The 27,999-nt window shown below is 42.2% G+C and overlaps 2 protein-coding genes and 1 long non-coding RNA gene across 8 annotated transcripts in view; 2 read left to right on the top strand and 1 right to left on the bottom strand.

Annotated features, from left to right (window-relative positions):
* LOC142599246 (uncharacterized) overlaps positions 1-27,999 on the top strand; it is a 426,921-nt gene that overhangs the window by 88,825 nt on the left and 310,097 nt on the right. The window lies entirely within an intron of this gene.
* The window catches only part of LOC142599148 (SWI/SNF-related matrix-associated actin-dependent regulator of chromatin subfamily A member 2), a 686,065-nt gene that overhangs the window by 444,559 nt on the left and 213,507 nt on the right, over positions 1-27,999 (bottom strand). The gene's annotated exons all lie outside the window — the stretch shown is intronic.
* On the top strand, positions 437-24,392 carry LOC142599280 (SWI/SNF-related matrix-associated actin-dependent regulator of chromatin subfamily A member 2-like; the record flags this gene model as incomplete). The annotated part of the gene is made up of 8 exons (XM_075739158.1): positions 437-696; positions 1,004-1,117; positions 6,832-6,939; positions 9,112-9,198; positions 10,080-10,126; positions 17,692-17,858; positions 18,691-18,854; positions 24,213-24,392. Coding segments are annotated over exons 1-8 (1,095 nt in total), but the record flags the coding sequence as incomplete, so codon positions are not given.

Raw genomic sequence — 27,999 nt, 5'->3', positions numbered from 1 at the left:
AAGAAAGGGATGAACTGAATCAAAGCAAAGTTTAGGGTTACTATCTTTTGAGAGAATACACTTATTTTGTCTGAAAATGCCTTTGCATCCTGTCTAGTTTCTTCTTTCTGACAGTTTCATATGGATTTCTTGTGTTCTTTTTCTTCCCCAGTAGGACAAATTATGACCTTATGCTGGTAGTTTCCTCAACTCCTCCCAAGAAATGAGGGGATTCAGCTATTTGCTGATTAAGCTTACTTACAGATGTAGCCTACCTAGTATTTGTTTCTCCTCTTGTTGCTTGGGAGGCCACTAATGCTTGGATAATGTCAGATTTGGGTTTCCAGTCATTCAACAAGAATGACTGATGTTTCAGTTTTGAAACATTACTGGTTTAAACCTACTGGGAGGTAGGTTCTAATTCTGATGATATCTGACCTGCTTTTTCTTTACCAACTTTTCTTCTTCTTGCAGATTCGATGGAAATACATGATAGTAGATGAAGGCCATCGAATGAAGAACCATCACTGCAAGCTGACTCAGGTCTTGAACACTCATTATGTGGCCCCTAGGAGGATACTGTTGACCGGGACTCCACTTCAGAACAAATTGCCTGAACTCTGGGCTCTTCTCAACTTCCTCCTCCCTACCATTTTCAAGAGCTGCAGCACCTTTGAACAGTGGTTCAATGCTCCATTTGCCATGACTGGAGAAAGGGTACTGCAACAGTTTGCTTAAAGTTCATTAGAAACAAACCATTAGGATGGAAACAAAATGGTGGCCATATTATAGGAATAGTCTTTAAATTCTCCTTTGTGTTCAGAGAATTAGCATATTTAAAAGCCACCTTTATTACAGCTTTAAAAGTCTTCATTAAAGTGTCTCTTTCTGGACTCTGAGACAATTTAGTTGTAACAAGTAATTACTGTAAACATTTATAATGATAAATAATCTTTTACCTAATCACAAAGGCATTACATAACACACTGAGTTGCCTTGTTGTGACCTTTATAAACTTTTGTAGGTGGACTTAAATGAGGAAGAGACTATCCTGATCATCCGTCGTCTCCACAAAGTACTCCGGCCCTTTTTGCTAAGGAGACTGAAAAAAGAGGTGGAGTCTCAACTGCCAGAAAAGGTTTGCAATAGAAAAGGGTTTTATACTTTTTTTTTGAGCACTATATAATATTGGGTTTTGAGATGCATCCTAGGTAAGAGGACTTATTAAGTGTTCATTGTTGTTGTGGATTGTGTTTTTAACTCTGCAAAGAAATACTGGCCACTGAGGAATCCTGACTTCTGCAGTCTCAGCCTTAATCATCAGTCCTACATCTTTAAGTCTCTATCTAGCCACCCAAGGTTTATATAATGCGTATAGCTTGTTTCCATAGTATTTGGCTTCGAGGCACTAATGAAAGCCAGTCATACACTGACGGTCAGATTGTGCCACTCTCTCATGCACTGAGAAGAAACTTTGCTCTCTGAATTGTTTCACTGAAACTCCTAAAGGACTGTGTGGCATTCATAAAGTTAGCAGAATTTTAGTTAACTTTTCAGGACTCTTGAGTTGTGTGAAGTATTTTGTTTGCCTTGTATATGTGTCTTAACCAGTTTGTGCATCTCAGAATGTAAAATTGAACACTGATTTGAGAGATCACTATTTTAATTTCCAGGCATCTCACTATACCCATACCCCTGCTCTCCTTTGTGATTTTGAGCCTCCTTCCCCTTTTTCCCTTCCCCTCAAACCCACAAAAACATAACCAAAAATGAAAAATGAAGGCAGGTTGGGGGGAATTTTGATACTTAAACCTGCTGGGTTAAAACCATAACAAAAATCAAGTTATTGTTACATGTGAGTTGCGAGGTTGTATTTACATTGAATGAATGAAAAGTCCTTTATCTGCATTTAAAAAATACTTCTAATTAAAGACCTAAAAATTTAGAATGTTATGAAGATTGTTGCTATTTTGACCTTCTGTTCCCCCAAATGTCATATTCACAATAGCCTTCTATGTAGTATTTATTTGAACTTGAAACATAGATCTGAAAATGTCTGACATTCTACCAGGAAAATCTCATTACTGAGATTTTTATTGCATTTCAAATTTCTGCCAATTAGAGCCACTGTTTTTGATAGAACAATTAAAGAGTCATGGGAGAAAAAGGATTTATAAGTTGCATATGCACTGTTACTTAGTGGAGCACTCCTTTCAATTCTGTCCCCCTGTTTTCAAAACAAAGCATGTCTGACTTGAAGCATCAGACTTTTTGACAGAAGTCTCTGACAGACCCCTGATAAAGATGCTAAGTGGATGTTCATGTTTCTTACCTGTGAGCTCATCCTCCTGTCCTTCTGAGATGAAAATAACCTATTGATTTTTTAGTCATAAAATCATATAGGTTGGAAAGGACCTTTGGAGATCTCTAATGTAACCTCCTGCTCAGAGCAGGTCACTTGGGACCTTGTCTGGTTGAGTTTTGAATATCTCCAAGGGTAGAGATCCCACAACCTCTCCGGATTCCTGTTCAATTGTTTGACCACCCTCATGGAGAAATTTTTTCTCTATATCTAATCAGAATTTCTCACTTTCCAACTTGTGATCATTGCCACTTGTCCTTGTGCTGAATGTTTCTGAGCAGAGTCTGGCCCATTAGGTAGTTAAAGAAAGCAATAAGGTCTCCCAAGCCTTCTCTTGTCCAGGCTGAACAAGTCCAGCTCCCTCAAACTCTCCTCATATGTCATGTGCTCCAGCCCTCTGTCCATTTTGGTGGCCCTCTGCTGGGTTTGCTCCAGTATGTCCATGTCTGTTGTGTAGTGGGGAGACAAAAGCTGGGCACAGCACTCCAGATGAGGCCTCACCAGTGCTCAATAGAGGCGACGGATTGCTTTCCTTGATCTGGTGGCTGCGCTTTTGCTAATAAAGCCCAGGATGCTGTTGGTCTTTGCTGCAAGGGCACATTGCTGGCTCATGTTCAACTTTTTGTCCACCAGGACTCCAAGGTCCTTTTCTGCAAAGCTGCTTCCTAGCCAGTTGGCCCCCAGAGTATACTGGCATTATTTCATCCCCAGTGCAGGACTTGGCATTTCCCTTTGTTGAACTTCATGAGATTCCTGTCAGCCCATTTTTCCAGCCTGTTGAGGTTCCTTTGAATAGCAGTCCTGCCTCCAACATATGCCTCCAGCATATTAACCATTCCCCTCAATTCGAGGGTTATTCCATCCCAGATGGAAGACTTGGCATTTATCCTTGTTAAACTTCATGAGGATCCTGTCGGCCCATTTCTCCAGCCTGTCCAGGTCCCTCTGACCTACAGCATATTGAGCACTCCCCTCTCCTCCAATCGGTGCCATCCACAAACTTGCTGAGAGTGCACTCTGTCCAATCAACCAGGTCATTCATAAAGACATTAAACAGTATTGGCCAAGTATTGACCCTTAAAGGACACCACTGATAACCGCTTGCAAGTTGGACTATTACTGAGTAGTAGTACTGGATTTGTACCCTTTGAGCCTAGTAATCCAGCCAAATTTCCACCCGCTTTATTGTCCACTTATCCAGTTCATATCTCACTAGTATGGTTATAAGAATACTATGGAAGACCATGTAAAAGGCCTGACCAAAATCAAGGTAGATCCACTGCTCTCCCCTTGTCTACACAGCCAGTCATCTCATCATAGAGGGCAATCAAGTCAGGCATGATTTCCTCTTGATAAATCTATGCTGGCTGTTGCCGGTCACCTTCTTGTCCTTCATGTACTTGGAAATGTCTTTGAGAAGGATTTGTTCCATAAGTTTCCCAGAGATGGCGGTGCGGTTGACTGGCCTGTAGTTCCCTGGATTCCCTTTCTTGCCCTTCTTGAAAATGGGTGTGACATTTGCTTTTACCAGGCATTCAGAACCTCCCCTGACCAACATGTGTGGTGTCATGGGGCTAGGGTGCAAGGGGAAGATGAGTATATTCCCTCTTGTCCTGTCTGAAAATTCATGCCGGGAATTAAGATGCAGTGCTTGTGGCAGTCAGGGGCTCAGCTTGATGATCCCAGGAGCACCTTCTAGCCCTTTCTCTTTAGCTCGGGCATATGTTAAAAAAAAAAAAAAAAAAAAAAGAAGCGTGAGGGAGGTGATTCTCCCCCTCTACTCCGCTCTCGTGAGACCCCACCTGGAGTACTGCATCCAGAACTGAGGCCTCCAACATAAGAAGGACACGGACTTGTTGGAGCGAGTCAGAGGAGGGCCACAAAGATAATCAGAGGGCTGGAGCACCTCTCCTCTGAAGACAGGCTGAGAGAGTAGGGGTTGTTCAGCCTGGAGAAGAGAAGGCTCTGGGGAGACCTTATTGCAGCCCTCCAGTACCTGAAGGTGGCCTATAGGAAAGCTGGAGAGGGGCTGTTTACAAGGGCATGGACTGATAGGAGAAGAGGTAGTGGCTTTAAGCTGAAGGAGGGTAGATTTAGATTAGATATTCTTCACTGTGAAAAGAAAGAAATTCTTCACTGTGAGGGTGATGAGACACTGGAACAGGTTGCCCAGAGAAGTTGTTAGGCTTTCCTAACTTCACCCCTACACTCCTGGGTGATGTCTCTACATTCCTTTCAGGTAGCCCATGTCTGTCTCCACCTTGTGTGTGCTGCTTTTTTGCATTTGAGCTCACTCATGTGTTCCCTGTTCATCCACGCTGGCCTTCTGCCATGCTTGCTCGACTTCTTCCACATCATAAGAAACAACTTCTGCTCTGAGGATGCTGTCCTTGAAGATTATCCACCTCTCCTTGGCCCCATTGCCCTCCAGAGCAGTCTCCCATGAGATCCTGCCAAGGAGATACCTGAACAAGCTGAAAACTGCTCTCCTGAAGTGCAGGGCTGCGATTCTATTATTTGTCTTGCTCACTTCTCTCAGGATCTAAAACTCAACCATCTCATGGTCACTGTGGCCAGTGCAGCCCTCAGCCTTCACATCTTGGAGCAGTTCTTCCTTGTGTATGAATATCAAGTCCAGCAAAGCATGTCCCCCATGAGCTGTGTAAAGAAGGCTTCATGCGCTTCCTTTTGTTGATCAGAAAGCCTGTAGCAGATGCCTACCACAATAGCACCTGCACTGGTTTGTCCTCTGATCCTTACTCGTAAGCTCTCAACTGGCATGTCACCTGCTCCAAGGCAAAGCTCTGTGCATTTGAGCCCCTCCTGTGCATAGGGCACAATTCCCTGTCCTTACCTCCCACATCTGTCTTTCCTGAAGAGCCTGTACCCATCCATGGCCGCACTCCAATCATGTGAGCTATCTCCCACATCTCTGTAATCCCAATGAGATCAGTTTTGCAAATGTGCATGGACTTATAATTCCTCCTGTTTGTTGCCCATGCTGCATGCGTTTGTGTACAAGCACTTGAGATGGGCCACCAATCATGCTGCTTTCATAGGGGAAGCACAAGAACCTCCCAAGTCATGCTGTCTCCCAGACACTTCTTCACTGCCCTGCCCTCCCCCCCCATGCCTTTGCTTTTCTTCAGGTAATGACAATCCTTCCCTGATGTACCTAGTTTAAAGCTATCCTCACTAGGTTAATGAAATTGTTAGCAAAGATGTTCTTTATTTAGTTTATTGCAGAATAACTGGAATTACAATTTAGATAAGATCAGAGCAGAAGCAGTATTTTACTATAGCTATAGGAGAGAACACAAAGCAGCAGTGACAGACTCTGCTGATATGAACTCTCTCCAAATGGGGCAGTTAGTTACAGAGTTTATATACCTTTGGGTTATATAACTCATTCTTCATCAAACCATGTCAGAGAAACAGGACTATAGTAAATTGCAACAAAGAGCGGTAACATGTGGATTACTTCATATAGGGAGGCTCCAAACAGTCAGATGAGGAAGCTCTACACAGTACCTCTTTTTTACAAATAATTCACTCCTTTGTTAATTAAATTGTGCTGACTCGGTGAGGCTGTTAGGTCATGCTGACATGTAGTTCTTAACTAGTGAGGCCTACAAAGGCCTATGAAGTGTTAAATATAACTGTTAACTTCCACAAGTTTATTTATGAAACATTAAGCATCTTGCTCTTTTTTTCTTTTAATCGCTTCTTGCATTATTTGTCACCATTATTCTGGCTTCATTACGTGACTATTTTCATTTTAGCCTAGTTATTAAAGACAGTGAAGTATACAAGCCCGGCAGTCGAAAAAATGTGTGTTAAATTGGTACATGAAAACTTTACTTGTCTTACTGGACTTAAGGGTGGCATGCAGTCAAAACATTCTGAAACTAAATTATTTTAAGCATATTTAACAAGAAGTAAAAATGAATTTGGTGTTCATACTCTACTTCATTAGTTCCCCTTTTTTTAGTAGATATTGAGAAACAAAATAGCATGTTTCCATCCCCACATTGGTAAGTAGAATGCTACTTAGGACTGTAAGTGATGTTATTTATTTTGTGCCAAGTTGTGCCAATTGTGATTGATGCTTTGCAGGTATAATAAATTTCACAGGTTATTAGCCATTCAGTCTTTTGACAGTTGGTTAAAATTATAAGAAGAGAGAAACAGGAAATAATAATTCCTTTTTTATATGTTTGGTAAAACAGAACTGAATCTACAGTCATGCCCTTAGAATCTATGTGTCTTGCAGTAATCATAAATCCCACAGTTAATTTTTTCGAATAGTCATTACTATGCTTGAAGTGGATTGCAACTTGTTTAAAGGTGCTGTTATGATGAGGATCAAAGAAATATAGGTTTTGGTTTATTTCTTTAGGAGGGCAAGGACTTGGAATCAAAATCATACTGAAATGATTATATCTTGGTAAAACTTGACACTGTATTTGTTAATTGTGTTTTTACACTAGGTTGAATATGTAATCAAATGTGACATGTCAGCTCTTCAGAAGATTCTGTACCGCCACATGCAGGCCAAGGGAATCCTTCTCACAGATGGTTCTGAAAAAGACAAGAAGGTACAAAGGGGAAACTAGAACACTTATGGAACAATAGATCATGATCATGTGTTAACTACCTGACTTCGTTTATAAAAATAATAATAAGTAGGTTCTTACCACAGATATCTTTGAAGAAAGAAATCTCAATTAGACATGTTTGTGTTTTAAAAGACAGTAGTTTGTGCTCTCCATTCATAAGGTAAAAATATGCTGAGTTTAATCCAATAAAAAACCTGACTAATTTGGATTGTGGCAGCACTGACTACTACCGGGTGTTCATCTTTTCTCTCAGAGCCATTATTAAGCACAAATCTTGTTTTGGCCAGCTAGGGTATGAGTGCCTCTGTTCATACATACAAATAACATCTGTTCAAGCAAAAAGATGTTAAAAGAAAAATAAGATTCAAAGTTGTCCTGGTTTCAGCTGAGATGTAGTCATGTAGTCATACATTAGAATATGCCAAAATAAATGTTGACTTGTCTATCTTAGGACTTTGGCACATTGTCAAGTTATTGTAGAGAAGACAAGTAGCCATGCATCAGCTTGTCTGTAAATACATATTTTACATTGCAATAGATGTGAGGTAGCTTGGATTTACCGTGAGATTCCTCAGAGTAAGATCATGTAGGCACTTAGAGCAACAAACATGAGCCAGCAATGTGCCCTTGTGGCAAAGAGAGCCAATGGTATCCTGGGCTGCATTAATAGGAGTGTTGCCAGCAGGTCGAGGGACGTGGTCCTTCCCCTCCGTTCAACACTGGTGAGGCCACACCTGGAGTCCTGTGTCCAGTTCTGGGCTCCCCAGTACAAGAGAGACATGGACATACTGGAAAAAGTCCAACAAAGGACCACAAGGATGATTAAGGGACTGGAGCATCTCTCTTATGAGGAAAGGCTGAGAGAGCTGGGACTGTTCAGCCTGGAGAAGAGAAGGCTCGGGGGGGGGGTCTTATCAGTCCATATAAATACATGAAGGCAGGATGCAAAGATGACAGAGCCAGGATCTTTTCAGTGGTGCCCAGTGACAGGGCAAGAGGCAATGGGCACAAGCTGGAACACAGGAGATTCTGTGTGAACATCAGGAAACACTTTTTAACTGTGAGGGTGACTGGGCACTGGCACAGGTTTCCCAGAGAGGTTGTGGAGTCACCCTCCTTGGACATATTCAAAAGCTGTTTGTACATAGTCCTTGACAACCTGCTCTAGGTGGCCCTGCTTGAGGTCCAATTTTTCCCCATCCTCCAACGTTTTTCTTTTCTGTAAGTAATTCATCAGGCTCTCTTATTCATGCTTCCTGGTGCCAGCAGAAGGAGGTGGTGGTCATTGAGAACTCTTTGCTTTGAAGATCCAATAACTATGGTTTTAGGGAAAACTCTGTCATTCTGCAGCTCTGGTCTGCAATCTGCTCAAACTAGAGAGAATGCAAAGCTCTAGTAAACATTTCATAAGCAAATGCAAACTGCAGTTTGGAGCAAATTGAGATAGACTTTCAAGGGATCAACAGTAGACTTTGACATGTGGACTACCCCCAATCAAATGGCAGTTCCCTTCCAGAGATGAATTTACCAGAATATAAAATGATCACAGAATGTAATTTTTCCTAATCTCACTCTTGGAAATGTCTGAATTGTTTTGGCTGAGATATTTTAAAATAATTTCACCTGAGTGACATAGTGAGTTTGGAAATTGTACCAACTCTGGTAGCAGTTTCACAAAGTTATAGCAAATCAAAATGGGACCTTAAAGTGAGAAGGGTTAGTCAATCTTAATATGGTGTTACCAAATGTATTCATCAGTGATAATTAGATTGTAACCATCCCAGCTTAGTGGAACACCTGATAATATTTTACTGTTTACAATTTACATGGTTTCATAAATAAGCAGTAGAAATAAGCAGTAAGTGCTTATTGTGACTGCTATAGACAGATATGAGATGTAGTACACTTTCCAGGTTACTTGGAAGTTTTTGATCTTGTCTTTTTGGATCATCCTCATGATATTTTACTTTGAACAGCCAGATAACTGCACCTTATTTCGCAGCTTCAAATATTTTTATTTCATGGTGATATGGTGTTCTGCTTTGAGCTAGAAGAATTTTTATGTCTCCTTTTGAAATTGAGTTTCAAAAGTTTCATTAACAAACTAGGAAATGGGTTTCATAATATGATTTGTGTTGTTTGCTTTCCTAGGGAAAAGGCGGGGCAAAAACTCTTATGAACACAATCATGCAATTGAGAAAGATATGCAATCACCCGTATATGTTTCAACATATTGAGGTAAGTCTGTCATGTTTGATTTTGGGGGCCTTTTTTATTCAGGTGTCTAACATAGTCAAAAACTGCTAGCACAGGAAGGAACATCTTTGGCAGCAACACTTGTGCTGGAAAGAACACATTTGAGAAACACTCATTCCATTCCTCTGTATAAGTGAAAAAATGGAGCAGTCACCAGATTTTTAACCACAGTCTTAAATTAACTTCTACAGCATTTGTTCTTTTTGAGGCACTATCTTTAAAAAATATAGTTTTCTGAGTTTAAGATATTCCATATCAACTTGCCACTACCTGTGCTTAAAATAAAACTAAGTTTTAAAATAGAGATATCAGTTTAAAATGCCATATAGTAGAACATATAGTAGAACCTTGTTATCTAGCAGACTGCTAATCCTTTAGAATATCTATCAAAAATTACCCCCCCCCCATACCCCTCCTTTTTTTCCTCAAAGATTTGTTTACTCTGTAGCATTTCTCATTACTGAGCTAAAGCTCACTAAAATGTAGCTACAATATACAAAGAAATGAGCATCTCCTGTGGTGTATTATTGTGTTTTTTATTGTTTGCTCACTTGCTTGTTAACTCATGAAATTCAGTATTTTGCAAACGGGTCTCCCAGTAATCAGTGCAAATTAATTAGGTTCTACTGTATTTGTAATCTGGTAAAAAGCATACAGAGGGAAATTATTCCTACAAGCCAAGCATTTTAAATAAAGCAGTAGCAGGAAAACATTAGAGTACTTGTGCCACAAGGCAAATTCCAAGGGTATGAGTGTAATGGGACTCAAACCCCATTCATATAATTTCTTGATATAGGGATGCATAATTTTGACCACTGTATAGACTGTGTCTAATATTCTGTTTATTGCTTATAATTCTGCAGGAATCCTTCGCTGAACATTTAGGCTACTCAAATGGTGTCATCAATGGGTAAATCCTTATCTTCTTCATATATGCTGCAATGAAACTATTGTATCATATCTTGTTTCCAAAAGCTATATGTTCTCAAAAACTAAGCAGTTTCTAAGATAAATCTAATCAGCTATAGAAGGAGCCTAACCAGCTTAAAACTCTTCCTATAGTCCCCCAGCCCAAGGGACTGCTTCTTACTTCAAGGGATGTTTCCTCTCTGAAATGGCAGTTTAAAGTTGCTTTTATAGCTGAATGGTAATTAGAAATTTCTGGACTCCAGTCTTGTCCTTGACTGATGCTGAAGCCCTGCCGAGTGACTAATGTCAAAGCAAGGAAGTTTTTATCTGATTTAAAGTAGTCTTGTGCTTTGAAAAGAAGCATTCGGCTAAACCAGAGAATTTATTTATTGATAACTGTACACTAGTCCTTGCTAAATCAGGGACAAGATTGACACCTTTGCCCAATTGCAATGGCATGAGACATTATTTCACATGGAGAAGACAAGGGGCAACGGGTACAAGTTGCACCAGGAGAGGTTTCATCTCGACATCAGAAAGAAATTTTTTACAGTAAGAACGTTCACTGGAACAACCTCTCCAGGGACGTGGTAGAGTCCCCATCACTGAAGGTTTTCAAGATGCAATTGGACAAGGTGCTAGATAATCTCATCTAGGCTCCCTTTCCCATGAAAGGTTGGACCAGATGATCTTTTGAGGTCCCTCCCAACCTGGGCTGTTCTATGATTCTGTGATTATCAAAACTTCCTTACAGAGGTCCCTGGTGTTTTCATATCTGTGATTTATTATTATTTGTTACTGTACCATTTCTCAGTTTTAATTTATCTCCTCTTTTGTTTTTATTCCCTTTCAAATTAGGGAAATATACAGAAAGCATTTAAATTCCTCTGTTATTGTGGCTCATTCAAGTATTGGGCTAGGAATGATTTCCAGTTAGCCTTAATCTACCTCTGATTTTATGGGGGGGTATGTTTTCTTATTGCACTTGCGATTGGATTACTGGCATCTGTCCACTCAAATTTTCTGTCAGCAATTTAAATGAACCTTGTCATAACAAAATTTTAAGTTTACTACTAAACTACTAATATTTTGCTTTTCAATTCTTATAATTCAGCAACACATTATATTTACATAAAATGCTCAAACTGATACTTCAGTGATGCTTGTACCCAGTTCTTAATTGTTCAAAGGCTATGTCAGTAATTTCCATAAAGAACTATTAGACTTTAAAGATCTCTTGGCAGCAAGTCCTGGCTCATTTGCTTGCAGGTTCTCTTGACATATACGTTTTTGATAAAGACCATGTTAAAAAGGTTAGAATCATAGAATAATTTAGGTTGGAAGAGAACTCCAGAGGTCACCTGCTCTAACCCCTACGCAAAGCAGGTCAGGTTGCTCAAGGACTTGTCCAGTCAAGTCTTGAACACTTCCAAGGCTGCAGATTATACAGCCTCACTGGGCAGCCAGTTCTAGCATTTGACCACTCTCATGGTAAAAAATATTTTTCCTAATATCTTATCAGAATTTCCCATGTTCCAACTTGTATCCATTGTCTCTTGTCCTATTACTGTGCAGCTCTGAGAAGATTCTTCACTGTATCCTCCCATTAGGCAGTTGTAGACAAGCAATAAGGTTTCTCTGAGCCTTCTCTTATCTAGACTGAACAAATCCAGCTCTCTCAACTTTTTCTTCTATGTCATGTGCTCCAGTCCCCTGAGCGTCTTGGTGGCCCACCTCTGGACTTGCTCCAGTATGTCAATATCAGTGTGCAGCAATAAGGATGATGAAAAAAGAGATGGAAATGATCGTCTCCAACACTCTGCAGAAACAAGAGCCTGAACCCCCACCTGCACAGAAAGAGCAGCCAGAGTCTGTACTCATTGGGGTGGCAAATGGAGACTCTCATGATGGTGAAGGCTAGAAGCTTGTGACTTCTGGCAGCAGGAGGAAGGCTCCTGCTCCACTTGCAGATCTGCAACTACAGAATAGGTGTAGTGCCCTGGTAGCAGATGAGGGACCGGAAGCTCTGTCTGAGGAACCATTGGAGCCAGCTGAGACTGAACCATGCAGCAGCATCAGGAGGAAGCGGCGAGTGATAGTAGTGGATGACTCCCTCCTGCAGGGGACAGAAGCCCCCATCACTCTTTAGGGAGGTTTGCTGCTTGCCGGGGGCTTGGATCTGGAACTGAGAGACTGTTGATGCTTGTCTGGCCCTCAGAGTATTACCCTCTGCTGCTCTTCCACATGTGCACCAATGATACTGCCAGGGGAAACCTTGAGTATATCAAGAGTGACTACATGAGGGTCAAAGGTATGGGGTCCCAGGTGCTTTTCTACTTGATCCTATTGATGAAGGGGAAGGGCTTGAGGAGGAGTGGATGGAACCTGGGGATCAACAACTGTGGCAGCACAGCTGGTGTTGCTGATAGAGATTTGGCTTTAATGGCCACGGGACCCTCAGGATAAAGGACTGATAGGGAAAGACAGGATCCACCTGACCGAGTGGAGCAAAAACATCTTTGCCAACAGGCTGGCCAACCTGATGAGGAGAGCTTTAAACTAGGAATGACAGGGGAGGGAGATGACAGCCCACAGTCAAGTGAGAAAGTGGTAGACTGGCTTGGTAAGCCGAGGGTACAAGGTGATGTGGACAGGAGAGACCTCAAAATGAACAAAACAGGACACAAGGGAGCCCACCCCAAGCATGTGCACACAAATAAGGAAGTGCCAGGAGGACAGTATTGTGGGGAAGCTCTCACCCCTTTTCCTGGGAAATCAGCATGACTGTGTGCCTCTCTGAAGTGCCTGTACGCTAATGTGTGCAGCATGGGGAACAAACAGGAAGAATTAGAGGTCTGTGTGCATTTGCAGGGCTATGATCTCATTGGTATTATGGAGATGTGCTGGGATAGCTCACATGACTGGAGTGCTGCCATGGATGGATACGAGCTCTTTAGGAAGGACAGGCTGGGAAGGCAAGGAGGGGCAACTGTCCTTTATATGAGACAGCAGCTGGAATGCATGGAGCTCTGCCTAGGGATGGATGATGTGCCAGTCAGGAGCTTATGGGTTAGGATTAGAAGGCAGACCAATGTGGGTGACGTTGTGGTGGGCATCTGCTATAGACCACCTGATCAGGAAGAAGTAGATGAGGCCTTCTTCATATAACTGGAAGAAGCTTCATATTTGCAGGCCCTGATCGTCGTGGGGAACTCGAACCACCCCAATATCTGCTGGAAGGACAAGACAGTAGAGCATAAGCAATCCAGGAGGTTTATGGAGTGTTTTGGTGATCACTTCCTGACACAAGTGATCAAGGAGCCAATGAGGGGAGGCACTCTTCTGGACCTGAATACCTCCAAACAAAGAAGGAGCAGTCTTGACTGTACTGATCATGAGATGGTGGAGTTCAGGATCCTGAGAGGAGGGAACAAGGCAAATAGCAGGATCATAACCCTAGACTTCAGGAAAGCAGACTTTGGCTTTTTTTAGGGATCTGCTTGGAAGAATCCCATGGGAGACAGTCCAAGAAAGCAGAGGGGGTGCAGGAGAGCTGGTTGATATTCAAGGATCACCTTCTCCCAGCTCAAGAATGGTCCATCCCAACATGCAGTAAGCCAGGCACAGGCGGCAGGAAGTATGGATGCACAAGGAGCTCCTGAGTAAATTCAAACATAAAAAGGAAGCATACAGGAGGTGGAAGCAGGGACAGGTGACCCAGGAGGAATATAGAGACACTGTCCGAGCATACAGGGATGTGGTTAGGAAAGCCAAAGCCCATCTAGATTTGAATCTGGAGTGGGATGGGAGGGGCAACAAGAAAGGCTTCTGCAGGTATATCAACAGCAAAAGGCATGAAGTCCAGCTGGAGGCCAGTCACTAGTGGTGTCCCCCAGGGGTCAATACTGGGGCCCATACTGTTTAACCTCTTCTTTTCTGACCTGGATCTTGGGACAGAGTGCACTCCCAGCAAGTCTGCAGATGATAGAGAATTGGGAGGAGTGGCTGATACACCAGGTGGTTGTGCTGACATTCGGAGAGACCTCAGCAGGATGGAGAAATAGGCGGTTCAACAAAGGGAAATGCCATGTCCTGCACCTGGTATGGAATAAACCCATGCAACAGTACAGGCTGAGGGTGTCCTGTCCCACTCAGGGGGTGAGGGTGAGGTTAACTTTTTAATTCTCTGCACGGTAATGAGAAGTAACGACAATTACTTTAGAGGTTCAAACCAATCATAAATTTACTTAAAACTCAGTGGAACTACAAAAGATAGAGGCTTGGCAAAAGTCATAACAATGCTCAAAATTTAGCAGGACCATGAAAGGTAAGCGTTTAGCAAAACGTGTGACGATATTACCCTAATGTGCCGAAAATTAAGTTAGAGACAAAGAGAGTGATAGAGAGGAAAAGAAAGAGAGAAAGAAAAGAGAGAGAGAAAGAGAGAGAGAGAAAAGATATCACCACCCTTGGATCCAGCGATGTTCTCTGCTCGTAGTTGCAGTCTTCAGGTGGTGGGCACGCGCCGAAAACTTATGTTTCCCCTTTTTATAACCCGATGTGCCCGCCCCATAGGCGGGGGTCTGTCATCACTGAGCAGGCGCAGTATGTGCTCAGGAATGTTCAGAAATGTTCTAGAAATGAGTCGGTGGGTTGTGGGGGTCCTGGGGACTCACTGCCCCCCCCCCCCCCTCCCCTTCAGGGCTGACCAAGTGAGTGGTGATCTGTCACAGGCACATGGTGCACAGAGCACAGATGGTCATTGTTTCTGTGTTTCAGGAATAGAGGAGTGGTCTCACAAGACGTTATCCTGCCTCCGCAGGCTCCGTCCTTGTTCAACACTCCCTGGTCATCATCAGCCCATCCCTGTCCATGTCAAGACGGGTGTTTGCGACATTCACTTGTTATCAGAGCCTCACAGAGGGCTGACCAGCTGGAGAGCAGCTCTGCAGAAAAGGACCTGAGGGTCCTGGTGGACAAGAATCTGACCATGAGCCACCAATGCACTCTCATGGCAAAGAGGGCATCCTGGGCTGCATTAGGAAGAGCATTGCCAGCAGATCGAGGGGAGGAGATCCTTCCTCTCTACTCAGCACTGCTGAGGCCACATCTCAAGTACTGTATCCGGTTCTGGGCTCCCCAGTACAAGACAGACATGGGGATACTGGAGTAGGTCTAGCAAAGGGCCGCAAAGATGACTAAGGGTTTCACGGAATAACTGGAATTACTATTTAGATCAGGTCAGAACAGAAGCAGTTTATTACTATAGCTATAGGAGAGAACACAGAGCAGCAGTGAGAGAGACTGCTGATATGAACCCGTTGCAAATGGGGTAGTTGCAGAGTTTATATACCTTTTAGGTTATACAACCAGGTTCTTCACCAAAACTGTGTCAGATAAGCAGGACATGGTAAACAACAACAGCGATTGGAATTCTTCAGATAAGGAGGGTCTAGACAGTATATCCTTTTATGAATAATTCACTCCTTTGTTAATGAAATCTTGCTGACTGGTGAGACCATTAGCTGCAAATGTTTCTTAACTAGTGAGGCCTGCAAAGGCCTATGAGGCATTAACTATTTTGCTTCCACAAGAGCATCTGTCATATGAGGAGAAGCTTAGAGCTGGGACCGTTTAGCTTGGAGAAGAGATGGCTATGGGGGGATCTTATCAAAGTGTCTAAATACCTCATTGGAGGAGTAAAGAAGATGGAGCCAGACTGTTCTTAGTGACGCCCAGTGGAAGGACAAGAGATACTGCCTCGTTCCACATCTACTATGTCCATTTCAAGGATCAATCATTAGAGTCTGCACACAGCAATGATCTCACTTAGAAATTACAGAAGATGTTTCAGGGTTAACAGAATGTTTTGATATTTTTTCTCATTCTGTACAAGAAGGAAGTGTGTTTTTCCTATCCTAAAATCCAAGTGCATATATCATCCTAAATTATTTTACAACACTTGACTCCATCATTCCATGTCTCCAAGCTCAAGATTGTTTACGGATTTCCATCTGTTGGATTTATACTTTCACATTAGGAATCTCCCCTTCCCTCGTCGAAGAAGATATTTCAGATTCTCAATGAAACCTAGGTGGTAACAGGATGCTCTACCCAGGGACTTTCTCCACTATCAAAAAGTTCTGAGAGTGACGTGATGTAATGGAAGGGTATTTAAGAGCACAGAAGACTGTTCATGTCCAGATGATTTGCTGATCAGGGGTAAATCCCAGCAGGCAATCACAGCAACCCTGTGATATATCTCATCTTCTCATCAGTTTTTCATTAGCATGGACTTCAGTTTGGAAGGGACCTGAAGGAGAATTCTGATTCCTTTGTCCTCTATGCCCTTTTATAGGAGGACAGAGAGGCACAGGAGCCATACCTGAACCAAAAGATGCTGGTATTAAAAGTGTTATATGTGAAGCTTTTCTGCCCCTCTGTCTGTCTCAGGGAAAATAGGGAAAGATGATTATCACACTGCATGCCAATATACTGAATAATAAAGCCTGTCTTCATGCAGACAAACCAATGCCTGCCTGCCTGCCTTCCCTCCTGCCTATCCTTCCTGCCTGCCTGCTTGCCTCCCTCCCTCCCTCCCTCCCTCCCTTTTTTTTTTTAAACAACAAAGACACCATCTGAAATTTATTGTGGAGATTTTTTTAGGGATTTCCGTAGGGGATTTCATTTCTCTCCCTCTCTCCCTCTTCTACTCTTCCTTTTTAATTTATTCCAACTTAAAGTTATGTTAGCACTTTTTCCATTGCTTAGATAAAAAAAAAAAAATAAATTGATTTAAATTTGTTCTCAACACTTCTGTCCAACTGGCTAGAAATGGTTTCCGTCTTACTCTGAGCAAGGGATAGAGGAGATTGCGTGTATCCTCCACATGACTCTCTTCCTGTTTAAGTGTCAGCAATGTCTTTTTTTCTTTATTAGTGTACGAGACCATCTGTCTCTCAAATAGTTTGGCCTTTTGCATAGCAATTATATATGTATACATCTCAGAAGGCCTTGTATCTTGTGGACCGAGTATACAGTTCGTAATGGTGAATTATATTTTAAGGCTACGGATTTAGAGTTACAGGAGAGTTATGTGTAATTTGATTTTCTAAACTATATGGTCGTCCTACTCATTTAGCCACCTTTGTTATTCTCTTTCTGATTTTTGGCTTAAACATCTTTGTGTACAAACCTAGTGCTCAGTCTGTTTTGTAACTCATCTTGATAGCACAGACAGAAGATTAGTAATCAGAGCAAATAAAGATAGTTCAAGAAGATATTTGATGTGCTTGAGAGTCCACAGAATTCTTACATTTGGGGGGAGGAACCCTTTCTTAAAAAATAAATAGATAGATGCAATTCATGTGGGTTTTTTTTTCTTATTTTAATCAACATCATAAACAGTTTTAAAGAGAGAAAAGCGCTATCAGTTTTGTTTTCCTTTGAGTAAAGGAATCTATCCTCTATCATGATATGACACGATTGTAATTAGAATGCATTATTAAAAGCTTTTCTAAAAGCAGGCTTGTCATGGCATTTATTGTCTTTTTTCCTCTTAAACAGAGCTGAGCTTTATCGGGCCTCAGGGAAATTTGAACTACTTGATCGTATTTTACCTAAGTTGCGAGCTACTAACCATCGTGTGCTTCTTTTCTGTCAAATGACATCACTCATGACCATTATGGAGGACTATTTTGCATTTCGAAATTTCCTTTACTTACGTCTTGATGGTAAGCTGAATGAAAATAAATTTGCGAGTGTTTTTCTGGTTCAGCAATTTGACTATGTAGTAGAAAAACTTTCTCTTCTGTACTATAAGCGTATGGAGATCTGAATGAAAATATCCAACTTCTGTCTGTCTTCAGCTACAGGCAGAGATGTAAAATGATAAAACAAGCCGAGGGTCAGACCAAGCTGATCAGTAAAAACTGATTGTCAACATACAGGAAATTCACCGTGTTGCCAATGTGTACAGTGCTTAGTTGTTACTTAGAGCTTTGTGTAGGCCTTTTACCATGGTTGAATTCTCTGCTTTCTCTCCCTCCCCTATCGAAACCATTGTGTTTTGAATGTGGTCTTTTAAGAATTTTTGTTCCCTTGATATTAATCTTGATTTTTTAAGGCCAATAGTGAAATGTTAATAAATCTATGTTTGTGTACACATATAGTTTTTAAAATATTTAGATTCTGTGAGTGCTCATAAGGCCTTAATCAAAACTGAAGCTCCATTTTGCATGTGTATATCATCTATTGAAACTTGTCAGTCATAAAATGTTGTCAAATAGATAGTTGCATCTTTTCAAAGTCCCCTTTTGAAATGTCAAGCCTACTTAAAATAAAAGTTTGGGAACCCTCCTCCCAAGTGCTATAGACAGTTGGCTGAAACATCCGTGTTTGCATCTATATTACAGAAAATATAGCTGAGATGGCAAAGAACAAAAGTGAGCTAAAATTTCCCTTCCACATGTGCCTTAAACAACTAAGATGATTGCTTTAAAATTATTTCAGTAGAAGATCTTTGTCATAGGGTTTCTTTATATTTCTTTTTTAATTTCTTCTCAGGTACAACAAAATCAGAGGATCGAGCTGCCCTGCTGAAGAAATTTAATGAACCTGGCTCACAGTACTTCATCTTCTTGCTGAGTACAAGGGCAGGAGGGCTGGGCTTGAACCTCCAGGCTGCTGACACTGTTATAATCTTTGATAGTGATTGGAATCCTCATCAGGTTATTTTTATTTAATTATCTTCATGTAATATGGAAATAATTGTTTGTGCTTTTTTAGGCTTTGTGTTTTAATTTGGGAAGATTGACAGTGAAATGAAAGTATATCATAAAATGCTGCTTTGGGAAGAATTGGCAAGGCAAACTGTTACAATCAAGTAGTGTTTTGTTTTAAATCGGTAAAGTGATACTGTGTCTGTGTATATAGTTTTTCTGAGTGCCAGGGAATCCTCAAAGTTAGAGTCTTACAGTTTGCATTTTCTGTTTCATTGGTATAACTTTGTTCACCCTTTAATCATAAGGCGCTAATAAATGGCTCTCCATTCAAAAAGCTCATGAAGCAGATATTAAATAATTTCTAAGATTACTAATGCATTTAAGATTCTCAGGAATAGTGATTTGCTTTAGATACATGGGTCTATGGCTATATTATATTATATTACATTATATTATATATCTCCAGCTATATTGTTGCCTCTGTTCTTGTACCTGGACTAGAGTCTATACTTGGTCTGGCTGGGATGGAGTTAATTTTCTTCATAGCAGCCCATATGGTGCTGTATTTTGGATTTGTGACCAAACCAGTGTTGATAATGCATGCACCAGTGTTTTGGCTGTTGCCAAACAGTGTTTGCACAGCCGTGAGGCTTTTGATTTTTCCTACTCTGCCCCGCCAACAAGTAGACTGGGGGTGGGCAAGAAGCTGGGAGAGGACACAGCCAGGAGAGCTGACCCAGACTGACCAAAGGGATATTCCATATCATGTGACGTCGTGCTCAGCAATAAAAGCTCAAGGAAAGGAGGAGGAAGCAGGGATGTTTGTAGTCATGGTGCTTGTCTTCCCAAGCAACTGTTATGTGTGCTGAGGTCCTGCTTTCCAGGAAGTGGCTGGGCATCTGCCTGCCAAAAGGAAATAGTAAATAAATTCCTTCTTTTGCTTTGCTTGCACGCACAGATTTTGCTTCACCTATTAAACTGTCTTTATTTTGATTGACCATTCTTCTCACTTTCCTTCTATTTTCTCCTCACCCCACAGGAGAGGGGAGGGAGGGAGTGAGTGACTGTGTGGGTGCTCGACCATTGTCCAGGGTCAACCCACCACAGTCCTTTTTGGTGCCCCACATTGTGGTGGGTTGACCCCAGCCAGCAGATAAGCACCCACACAGTCGCTTGCTTACTAGCCCCTTAGCAGAATGGGGGAGAGAATCAGGCAGCCAAAAGGGTGAAAAGTCCTGGGTTGAGATAAAGACAGTTTAATAAGTGAAGGAAAGATATAAAAGAGACATTGGAAGAAACAGGTGTGCCCAAGACATCAATACCTGGCTCCAGGACTCTGCCAGAACTTTGGTTTTTATAACCATGGAAGAGTCTTTGAAACACAGGGTATGCTGGGCCCTGACAGGATCCACCTGACCCGATGAGGGAAACGCATCTTTGCTTGGAAGCTGGCAGGACTGATTGAGAGGGCTTTAAACTAGAATCAGTGGGGGAAGGGGATACCAAGAGGATTGCTGAAGGTAAACCAAGGGTTGGCATGGCATCGCCTGAGGCTGGCGATGCTAATGGGAGCATTTACTCTGCTCCAGAGAGCACTGAGGGCTTAGGAGCACATCTGAAATGCCTGTAAACCAATGCACATCATAGTATGAGAAACAAACAGGATGAACTGGAAACGTTGGTCCATTCCCAGAGCCATGTTGTCATTGGTATTAGTGAGACTTGGTGGAATGAGTCCCATGACTGGAGTGCTGGGATGGAGGGCTACAGGCTGTTCAGGAGGGATAGGCAGGGCAGGCAAAGTGGAGGAGTTGCACTGTATGTAAAGGAGAGGTTTGATTGCACAGCACAGTTAGGGATGATGTGGTTGAGAGCTTCTGGGTGAGGATTAGGGGGATGGAAAACAAAGCAGATGTCATTGTGGGTGTCTACTATTGATCGCCCAGCCAGGATGATAGCACTGATGAGTTCTTCTACAGGCAATTAGGAGAAATCTCTAGATGGGTAGACCTTGTCCTTATGGGAGATTTCAACTTCCCAGACATCAACTGGGAATATCATACTGCTGTGACAAGCAAGCCTGGGAAATTCCTGAAGTTTGTGGAAGATAACTTCTTGTCACAAGTACTCAGTGAGCCAACTAGGAAAGATGCCCTCCTAGACTTGTTGTTTGTGAATAGAGAAGGACTCGTGGGAGATGTGATGGTAGGTGGCTGCCTTGGGCACAGTGATCATGAAATGGTTGATTTTAAAATTTTCAGTGTAATGAGAAAAAAGGTCAGCAGAGTTGCTACCCTGCATTTCAAGAGAGCAACTTCAAGCTACTCAGGGAGCTAGTTAGCAGCGTCCCCTGGGAATCTGCTTTTGAGGGCTTAGGGGTCCATGAGTGCTGGTCAGTTTTTAAGAACCACCTTTTAAAAGCACAGGAGCAGGCAATCCCATGGTGTCGCAAATCAAGCAAGCGGGGCAGAAGACCAGCTTGACTGAACAAGGAACTCCTCATGGAACTCAGGCGGAAAAAGAAATTGTATGATCTCTGGAAGCGAGGTCAGGCTTTGCAGGAAGATTACAGAGCCGTGGTTTGCATATGCAGGGAGAAGACATGAAAGGCTAAAGCTCAACTACAGTTGAAACTGACCAGTGTTGTCTCAGACAACAAGGCTTTTTTATGTATGTTAATAGCAAGAGGAGGTCCAAGGAAAACATTGGACTGATACTTGATGAAGATGGTCACCTGACTAATAGGGATGAAGAAAAAGTGGAGGCATTCAATACTTTTTTTGCCTCAGTCTTTAATAATACTGATAGACCTTGGGCTGCCTGGTCCTATGAGTTGGAGGACCACGAGTGTGGGAACAGTGACTTTCCATTTGTGGACACTAAAATTGTAAGGGACCAGCTGTATCAGCTGAATGTTCATAAGTCCATGGCGCCTGATGGGCTTCACCCCAGAGTACTGAAGGAGCTAGCAGATGTTACAGCAGGACCCCTCTCAATCATCTACCAAAGGTCTTGGGAGTCTGGGGAGGTCCTCGCTGACTGGAAGCTATCCAACGTTATTCCAATTTACGAGAAGGGCATGAGGGGAAACCCGGGAAACTACAGACCTTTTAGTCTAACCTCAGTACCTGGAAAAATTATGGAGAAGATCATACTGGGTGCTATTGAAAGGCATTTAAAGAACAATGCAATCATCAGGCACAGCCAACATGGGTTCACAAAGGAAAAGTCCTAACTAATTTGATATCCTTCTATGATAAGATCACCCACCTAGTGGATGAAGGGAAGGTGGTAGATGTACTTTTCTGGATATTAGTAAGGTATTTGATGCTGTCCCTCACAGCGTCCTTCTGGACAAGTTGTCCAACTGTGAGATGAGCAGGTACATGGTGCACTGGGTGAAGAACTGGATGAAGGGCAGGGCTCTAGGGGTTGCAGTGAATGAGGCTACATCTGGCTGGTGACTAGTCACCAGCGGTGTTCCTCAGGGCTCAATTCTAGGGCCAGTTCTGTTCAATATTTTTATCAGTGATCTGGATGCAGGAGTTGAATGCACCATTAGCAAGTTTGCTGACGATACTAAACTGGGAGGTGCTGTTGACTCTCTCAAGGGACGAGAGGCCTTGCAGAGGGATCTGGATAGACTGGAGCATTGGGCAATCATCAATGGCATGAAATTTAACAAGAACAAATGCCGGATTCTGCACCTGGGACGGAGTAATGCCGGACACAAGTATAAATTGGGAGAGGAGTGGCTGGAGAGCAGCCCTGCAGAAAAGGATCTGGGGATAGCGGTTGGCAGTAGACTCAATAGGAGTCAGCAGTGTGCCCTGGCAGCCAAGAGGGCAAACCGCATCCTGGGGTGCATTGAGCACAGCATAACCAGCCGGTTAAAAGAGGTGCTTATCCCACTGCATTTAGCGTTGGTTAGGCCTCACCTTGAGTACTGCGTGCAGTTCTGGGCCCCACGATTTAAGAAGGATGTTAAGGTCCTTGAATGCATCCAGAGGAGGGCAGCAAAGCTGGTGAAAGGGCTGGAAGGCATGTCCTATGAGGAGCAGCTAAGGACTCTGGGCTTGTCTAGTTTGGCGAGAAGGAGGCTGAGGGGCGGCCTCATTGCTCTCTCCAGCTTCCTGAGGAGGGGAAGTGGAGAGGGAGGTGCTGAGCTCTTCTCCCTGGTATCCAGTGACAGGACACGTGGGAATGGCTCAAAGCTGCGCCAGGGGAGTTTCAGACTAGACATTAGGAAGCATTTCTTTACCGAGAGGGTGGTCAAACACTGGAACAGGCTTCCTAGAGAGGTGGTCGATGCCCCATGCCTGTCAGTGTTTAAGAGGCATTGGAACAATGGCCTTGATAAGATGCTTTAACCTTTGGTCAGCCCCGAAGTGGTCAGGCAGTTGGACTACATGATCGTTGTAGGTCCCTTCCAACTGAACTATTCTATTCTATTCTATTCTATTCTATTCTATTCTATTCTATTCTATTCTATTCTATTCTACCTTGGAAGCCAACACACATATACACGCCCATACACACTCTCTGCCCAGTTTTTATTGCTGAACATGACATTAAATGTCATGGAATATCCCTTTGGCCAATTCAGATCAGCTGTCTCAACTGTGTCCCCTCTCAACTCCTTGCCCACCCTCAGACTACTCCCTGGAGGAGACAGAGTGAGAAACAGAGAAGGCCTTGATGCTGTGCAAGCACTGTTCAGCACCAGCCAAAACATTGCTGCATTATCAACACTCTTTTGGTGACAAATCCATATCATGGCACCATCCTGGAGAAGCCCCCAACAGGCTGGTATGAAGAAAGTTAACTCCATTCTAGCCAGACACAATACATAAAATCACTAATGCATTTAAGATATTCAGAAATAGTGGTTTGCTTTAGATACACAGGTTTATATCTGGACTTTATAATATATACCTATATATATACCTAATATACCTAGTTATATTGTTGCTTCTGTACTTGTACCTGGACTACAGAGTTGCTTTACTTCAGGGTTCCTTTCTGGCCTGAAAGGCCACGAACTCTGAGTGGCAGAGAAGAATTCCATACTGTGGCCTATCATGGTCACTTACTGCACATGCTTTCAAGAAGCATTAGACTTACTGCATTCACGTTGTACAGAGCATGCACATATTTTTTTCCCTCCAGTTTGCCTGCCTGGGTCTGATGAACTCCCAAGAAGAAGGATAATCAGGAGTGAGCTAGATGAATTGTGGTGGGCTGTAGCTTGAGCACTTCTTTTTGTTATGCTAATAAAATCCAACATTACAGTGTCCTTTAAGCAGGGAGTGATTTGTGTAGCACAGTTATGTTATGCATCATTCCATATTCTTTGCCTAATAGGACTTGCAGGCCCAAGACCGAGCTCATCGAATTGGTCAGCAGAATGAGGTTCGAGTCCTGCGACTGTGCACTGTGAACAGTGTGGAGGAGAAGATACTCGCTGCTGCAAAGTATAAACTGAATGTAGATCAAAAAGTCATTCAGGCTGGAATGTTTGATCAGAAATCTTCAAGCCACGAGCGAAGGGCTTTTCTACAGGCTATATTAGAACACGAGGAAGAAAATGAGGTAAGGCAGATAAAAACAATCAAAGAGAAGATGTTTCAGTTGGTGCTCGGGAAGCAGCTATATAACTGGTAGGTGAGAGTGCAGTTTGAGTTCAGCTTGGGACTGCTTGAGACTGCAAGCTATTATAGAATTTCCTTACAAGAAAACAACTCTATTCCTAAAGGATATTTTCATGAGAACTTGTTGCTGCACCGTTAGACAAAGGTGAGGCCACGCAGGTGATGTAGTCGCGGTACCAAGTGGGAGCTGCCTGCAGGCTCCTCTGTTTACAGTGAACTGTCTGAGTTTATCCTGTAGCCAAGGAATTGCAGCACAACGCAGGCCTGAAAGCCAAGCTGTATGTGCGGCACAGCACAGGTCTGGGCCTACTCCCATTAACTGTTATGTGGATCACTAACTCCTAAATGTGCAACGGCTTCTCAGTCAGGATCTCTACGTTCCCACCCCTTGATCCACATGCAGTTTACCTTTACCAAACATGTATTGTAAGTTACAGATTATATTACTAACATATGGGCTTCTCAAGCCCTAAGTACGAGCCCCAATAGAGCAGACAGCCTGTTCAAGATCCCTAACTCCTCGAATACAATGTCTTCCGCAAGGCTCCCAATACAGCTGTGTAGCATGGAGGAAGATGGGCAGGAGATGGTCTTCAGAGACCCTGCAGAGGCAAAAGCTTGCAAATGATGCAAAGGAGGTGCATTTAGAGGCTGTGCTCAGAGGAGCATAAAGCCCTGAGCAACCTGGTCCAATCTCATAGCTGACCCTGCTTTGAGGAGGAGGTTGGACTAGATGACCTACTGAGGACCCTTCCAACCCAAATTATCATGTGATCCTATGACCAGTAGATGGAGACTCCCATGACAGGGAAGACCTGAAGCTTGTGACTTCTGGCAACAGAAGGAAGACTCCTTCTCTGCTTGCAGATCTGCAATTACAGAACAGGTATAGTGCCCTGGGAACAATTGAGGAGGAACAAGCTCCATCAAGGGAGGCATCAGAGTCAACTGAGCCTATACCAAGTATCTACTCAGCACTGATGAGACCACATCTGGAGTACTGTGTCCAGTTCTGGGCTTCCAACTACAAGAAAGAAATGGACATACTACAGTGAGTCCAATAAAGGGCCACTAAGATAATTAAGGGATTGGAGCATCTGGCATAAGGAAGAGGTTGAGAGAGCCGGGATTGTTTAGCCTGGAGAAGAGAAGGCTCAGGGGGGATCTTATCAATGTGTCTAAATACCTGATGGGAGGAAGTAAAGAAAATGGAGCCAGACTCTTCTCAGTGACAGGACAACAGGCAATGGGCACAAACTAAAATACAGGAAATTTCATTTAAACATAAGAAAAAACCCCTCTTTTTTACTGTGAGGGTGGTCAAACACTAGAACAGGTTGCCCAGAGAGGTTGTGGAGTCTCTGTCCTTGGAGATATTAAAAACCCAACTGGACATGGCCCTGAGGAACCTGCTCTAGTTGACCCTGTTTGGGGAGGGTGGGGGGTGTGGGTGTTGAACTAGGCAGTCTCCAGAGGTCCCTTCCAACCTCAACTATTCTGTGATTCTGTGATTCCTTAAAGGAGTCTAATTTTCATATCACCTCCAAACAATTCAAGAAAACAATTAACTATCATAATTGAGATAACAGTATTTTTCCATGCATAACACATCTCTCAGCTTAAACAGAATAACTGTCAGATACTGATATAATTTCTGTGGCTTAATGAGTTGCTTTAGGTTAATGAAAGGTTTTGTCATCTGTAATTCTTTATTTTAGGCTTTCAAAATACTCATCTTAACTATTTTTAATAAAATTTAAGAAAAACCCCTTGTGAATATCTGCCAGAATCTTTCCATATTAAAAGACATTCCTTCAGTAGTCATTAAATCTATTGTATTGAAAGCAGTTAAAACTGTGAAATAACACAGCTCATACGTTTTTTATATTCACTGTGACACAGGTTTGATTTATACTATTACTTCACATGTTCATACAATTATTTCCAGTGTGACATATATTAAAAGCAATGTTGCTGCTCCCTATCATTCAGTTACAAACATGCCTTTTGTGTAGGATTGGAACCTCTCTGAAAATGCATTCTAGGAATGCTCCCAAAGAGGGTACTGAAGATGTCATCAGTTAAAACTTAGCTTAATATGTGATATGTTGCATCAGTATTATTTGTTGTATACTTCTCACAATTTTCACTTGCATTTTTTACTAGACTACATTAAAAAGTACACATGCTTTCTCTTCTAGCTCTGCACATTTCTGGGTTTAGAGAAAAATATGATAAAATTGAAGGAAAAATATTATTGAGTAATTCAAGATGATAGTAAATGCGCACACATTGAGAGGAAGAAGAGAGTTTCACTAGTTCAAAATCCAAATATTTTGGACTTCTTGTATTCTTTTGCAGGATTTTTGGGGCAGTTTTTAATAGTCTACTTAATGAAGGCTTTTTATGCATGTGATTTTTTTCATTGTTGTTAGGGTTGGTGGGGTCTGTTTTAACTCTCAAGTTTCTTCTATTCCCCTCCACTTCTTATTTTCATTTCTTCCCATATGCACACGCGTTCAAGTATATGCACACCCACAAAATATGTAATGATTTTAAAAAAAAACCCACACAAAAACCAGCTAGCTTTTTCCAAATGTTGAATGTATGAAATATTGGTGGGGAGGGGAACCAACAGTTCCACAGCTTATGCCACCAGAACACTGTGTCAGAACACTATCGCTTTTCCAACTGCTTTATTTATTTCATGTTTGAATTACAAATTACATGAGTATTTAGTGAGAACTGAAGTGGTAATCATACTTTTTTCCTGAAGTGTAGAAATCTTACCAATGGAGGGGAAATGGGATGTATAGATATAGATGCAGGCTTCTTTTGATTATTTTGAAAATAAAAGACTGTAGAAAGTTAATTTAGAGCTACTACATACTGCGTTCTACTCCACCTCCATTTTAGTGAGTACAAAACATTTATTGTCATGTAAAACCCTTAACTGTAGGTTTACAATATACTGTAACACAGATTCAGTGAATGTTTTAAGGTTTTTATGTGGGAACCAAACTGAAGTTTGTAGCTTTGATTTACCTGTCCTCTTATGAAATTTAAAATGCCATGTACTTTCAAAATAGTTGCTGTATTTGGAGAGAGGAACTGAGCATTATGGAGCCTTATCATGTTAAAAATGGACACCATAGCTCTTCAACATTTATGTTTTCAGTTGATCCTAGAGTTTTGGTTTATTTTGGCAAATGAATGTTTTCAATTTTATAAAATAACTTTTTGTCAAAAAGACGGATCTTCACCAGACCCACTTCTTAGGGAAGTCTGCTGCCTCCCTGGGGCCCAGGTTAAAGATGTTATGAGAAAACTTCCTTGCAATAAGTCGTCCAAGGGTGATCAAAAGAGACTTCGGGGCCTTGAGATGACTGGTTAAGGGATCAGGAGCACAAGTAGTGTTCTCCTTTGTCCTTCCAGTTGCAGGGAATGTTGTTGGAAGACACAGGAAGACCCAGCTGATCAATACCTGGCTCTGTCACTGG

This window comes from Balearica regulorum, chromosome W, assembly GCF_011004875.1.
Source record: "Balearica regulorum gibbericeps isolate bBalReg1 chromosome W, bBalReg1.pri, whole genome shotgun sequence".
NCBI classification, from domain to species: Eukaryota; Metazoa; Chordata; class Aves; order Gruiformes; family Gruidae; genus Balearica; species Balearica regulorum.
Note: the sequence above shows the minus strand (reverse complement) of the source record. Positions and strands in the feature narration are given on the sequence as shown.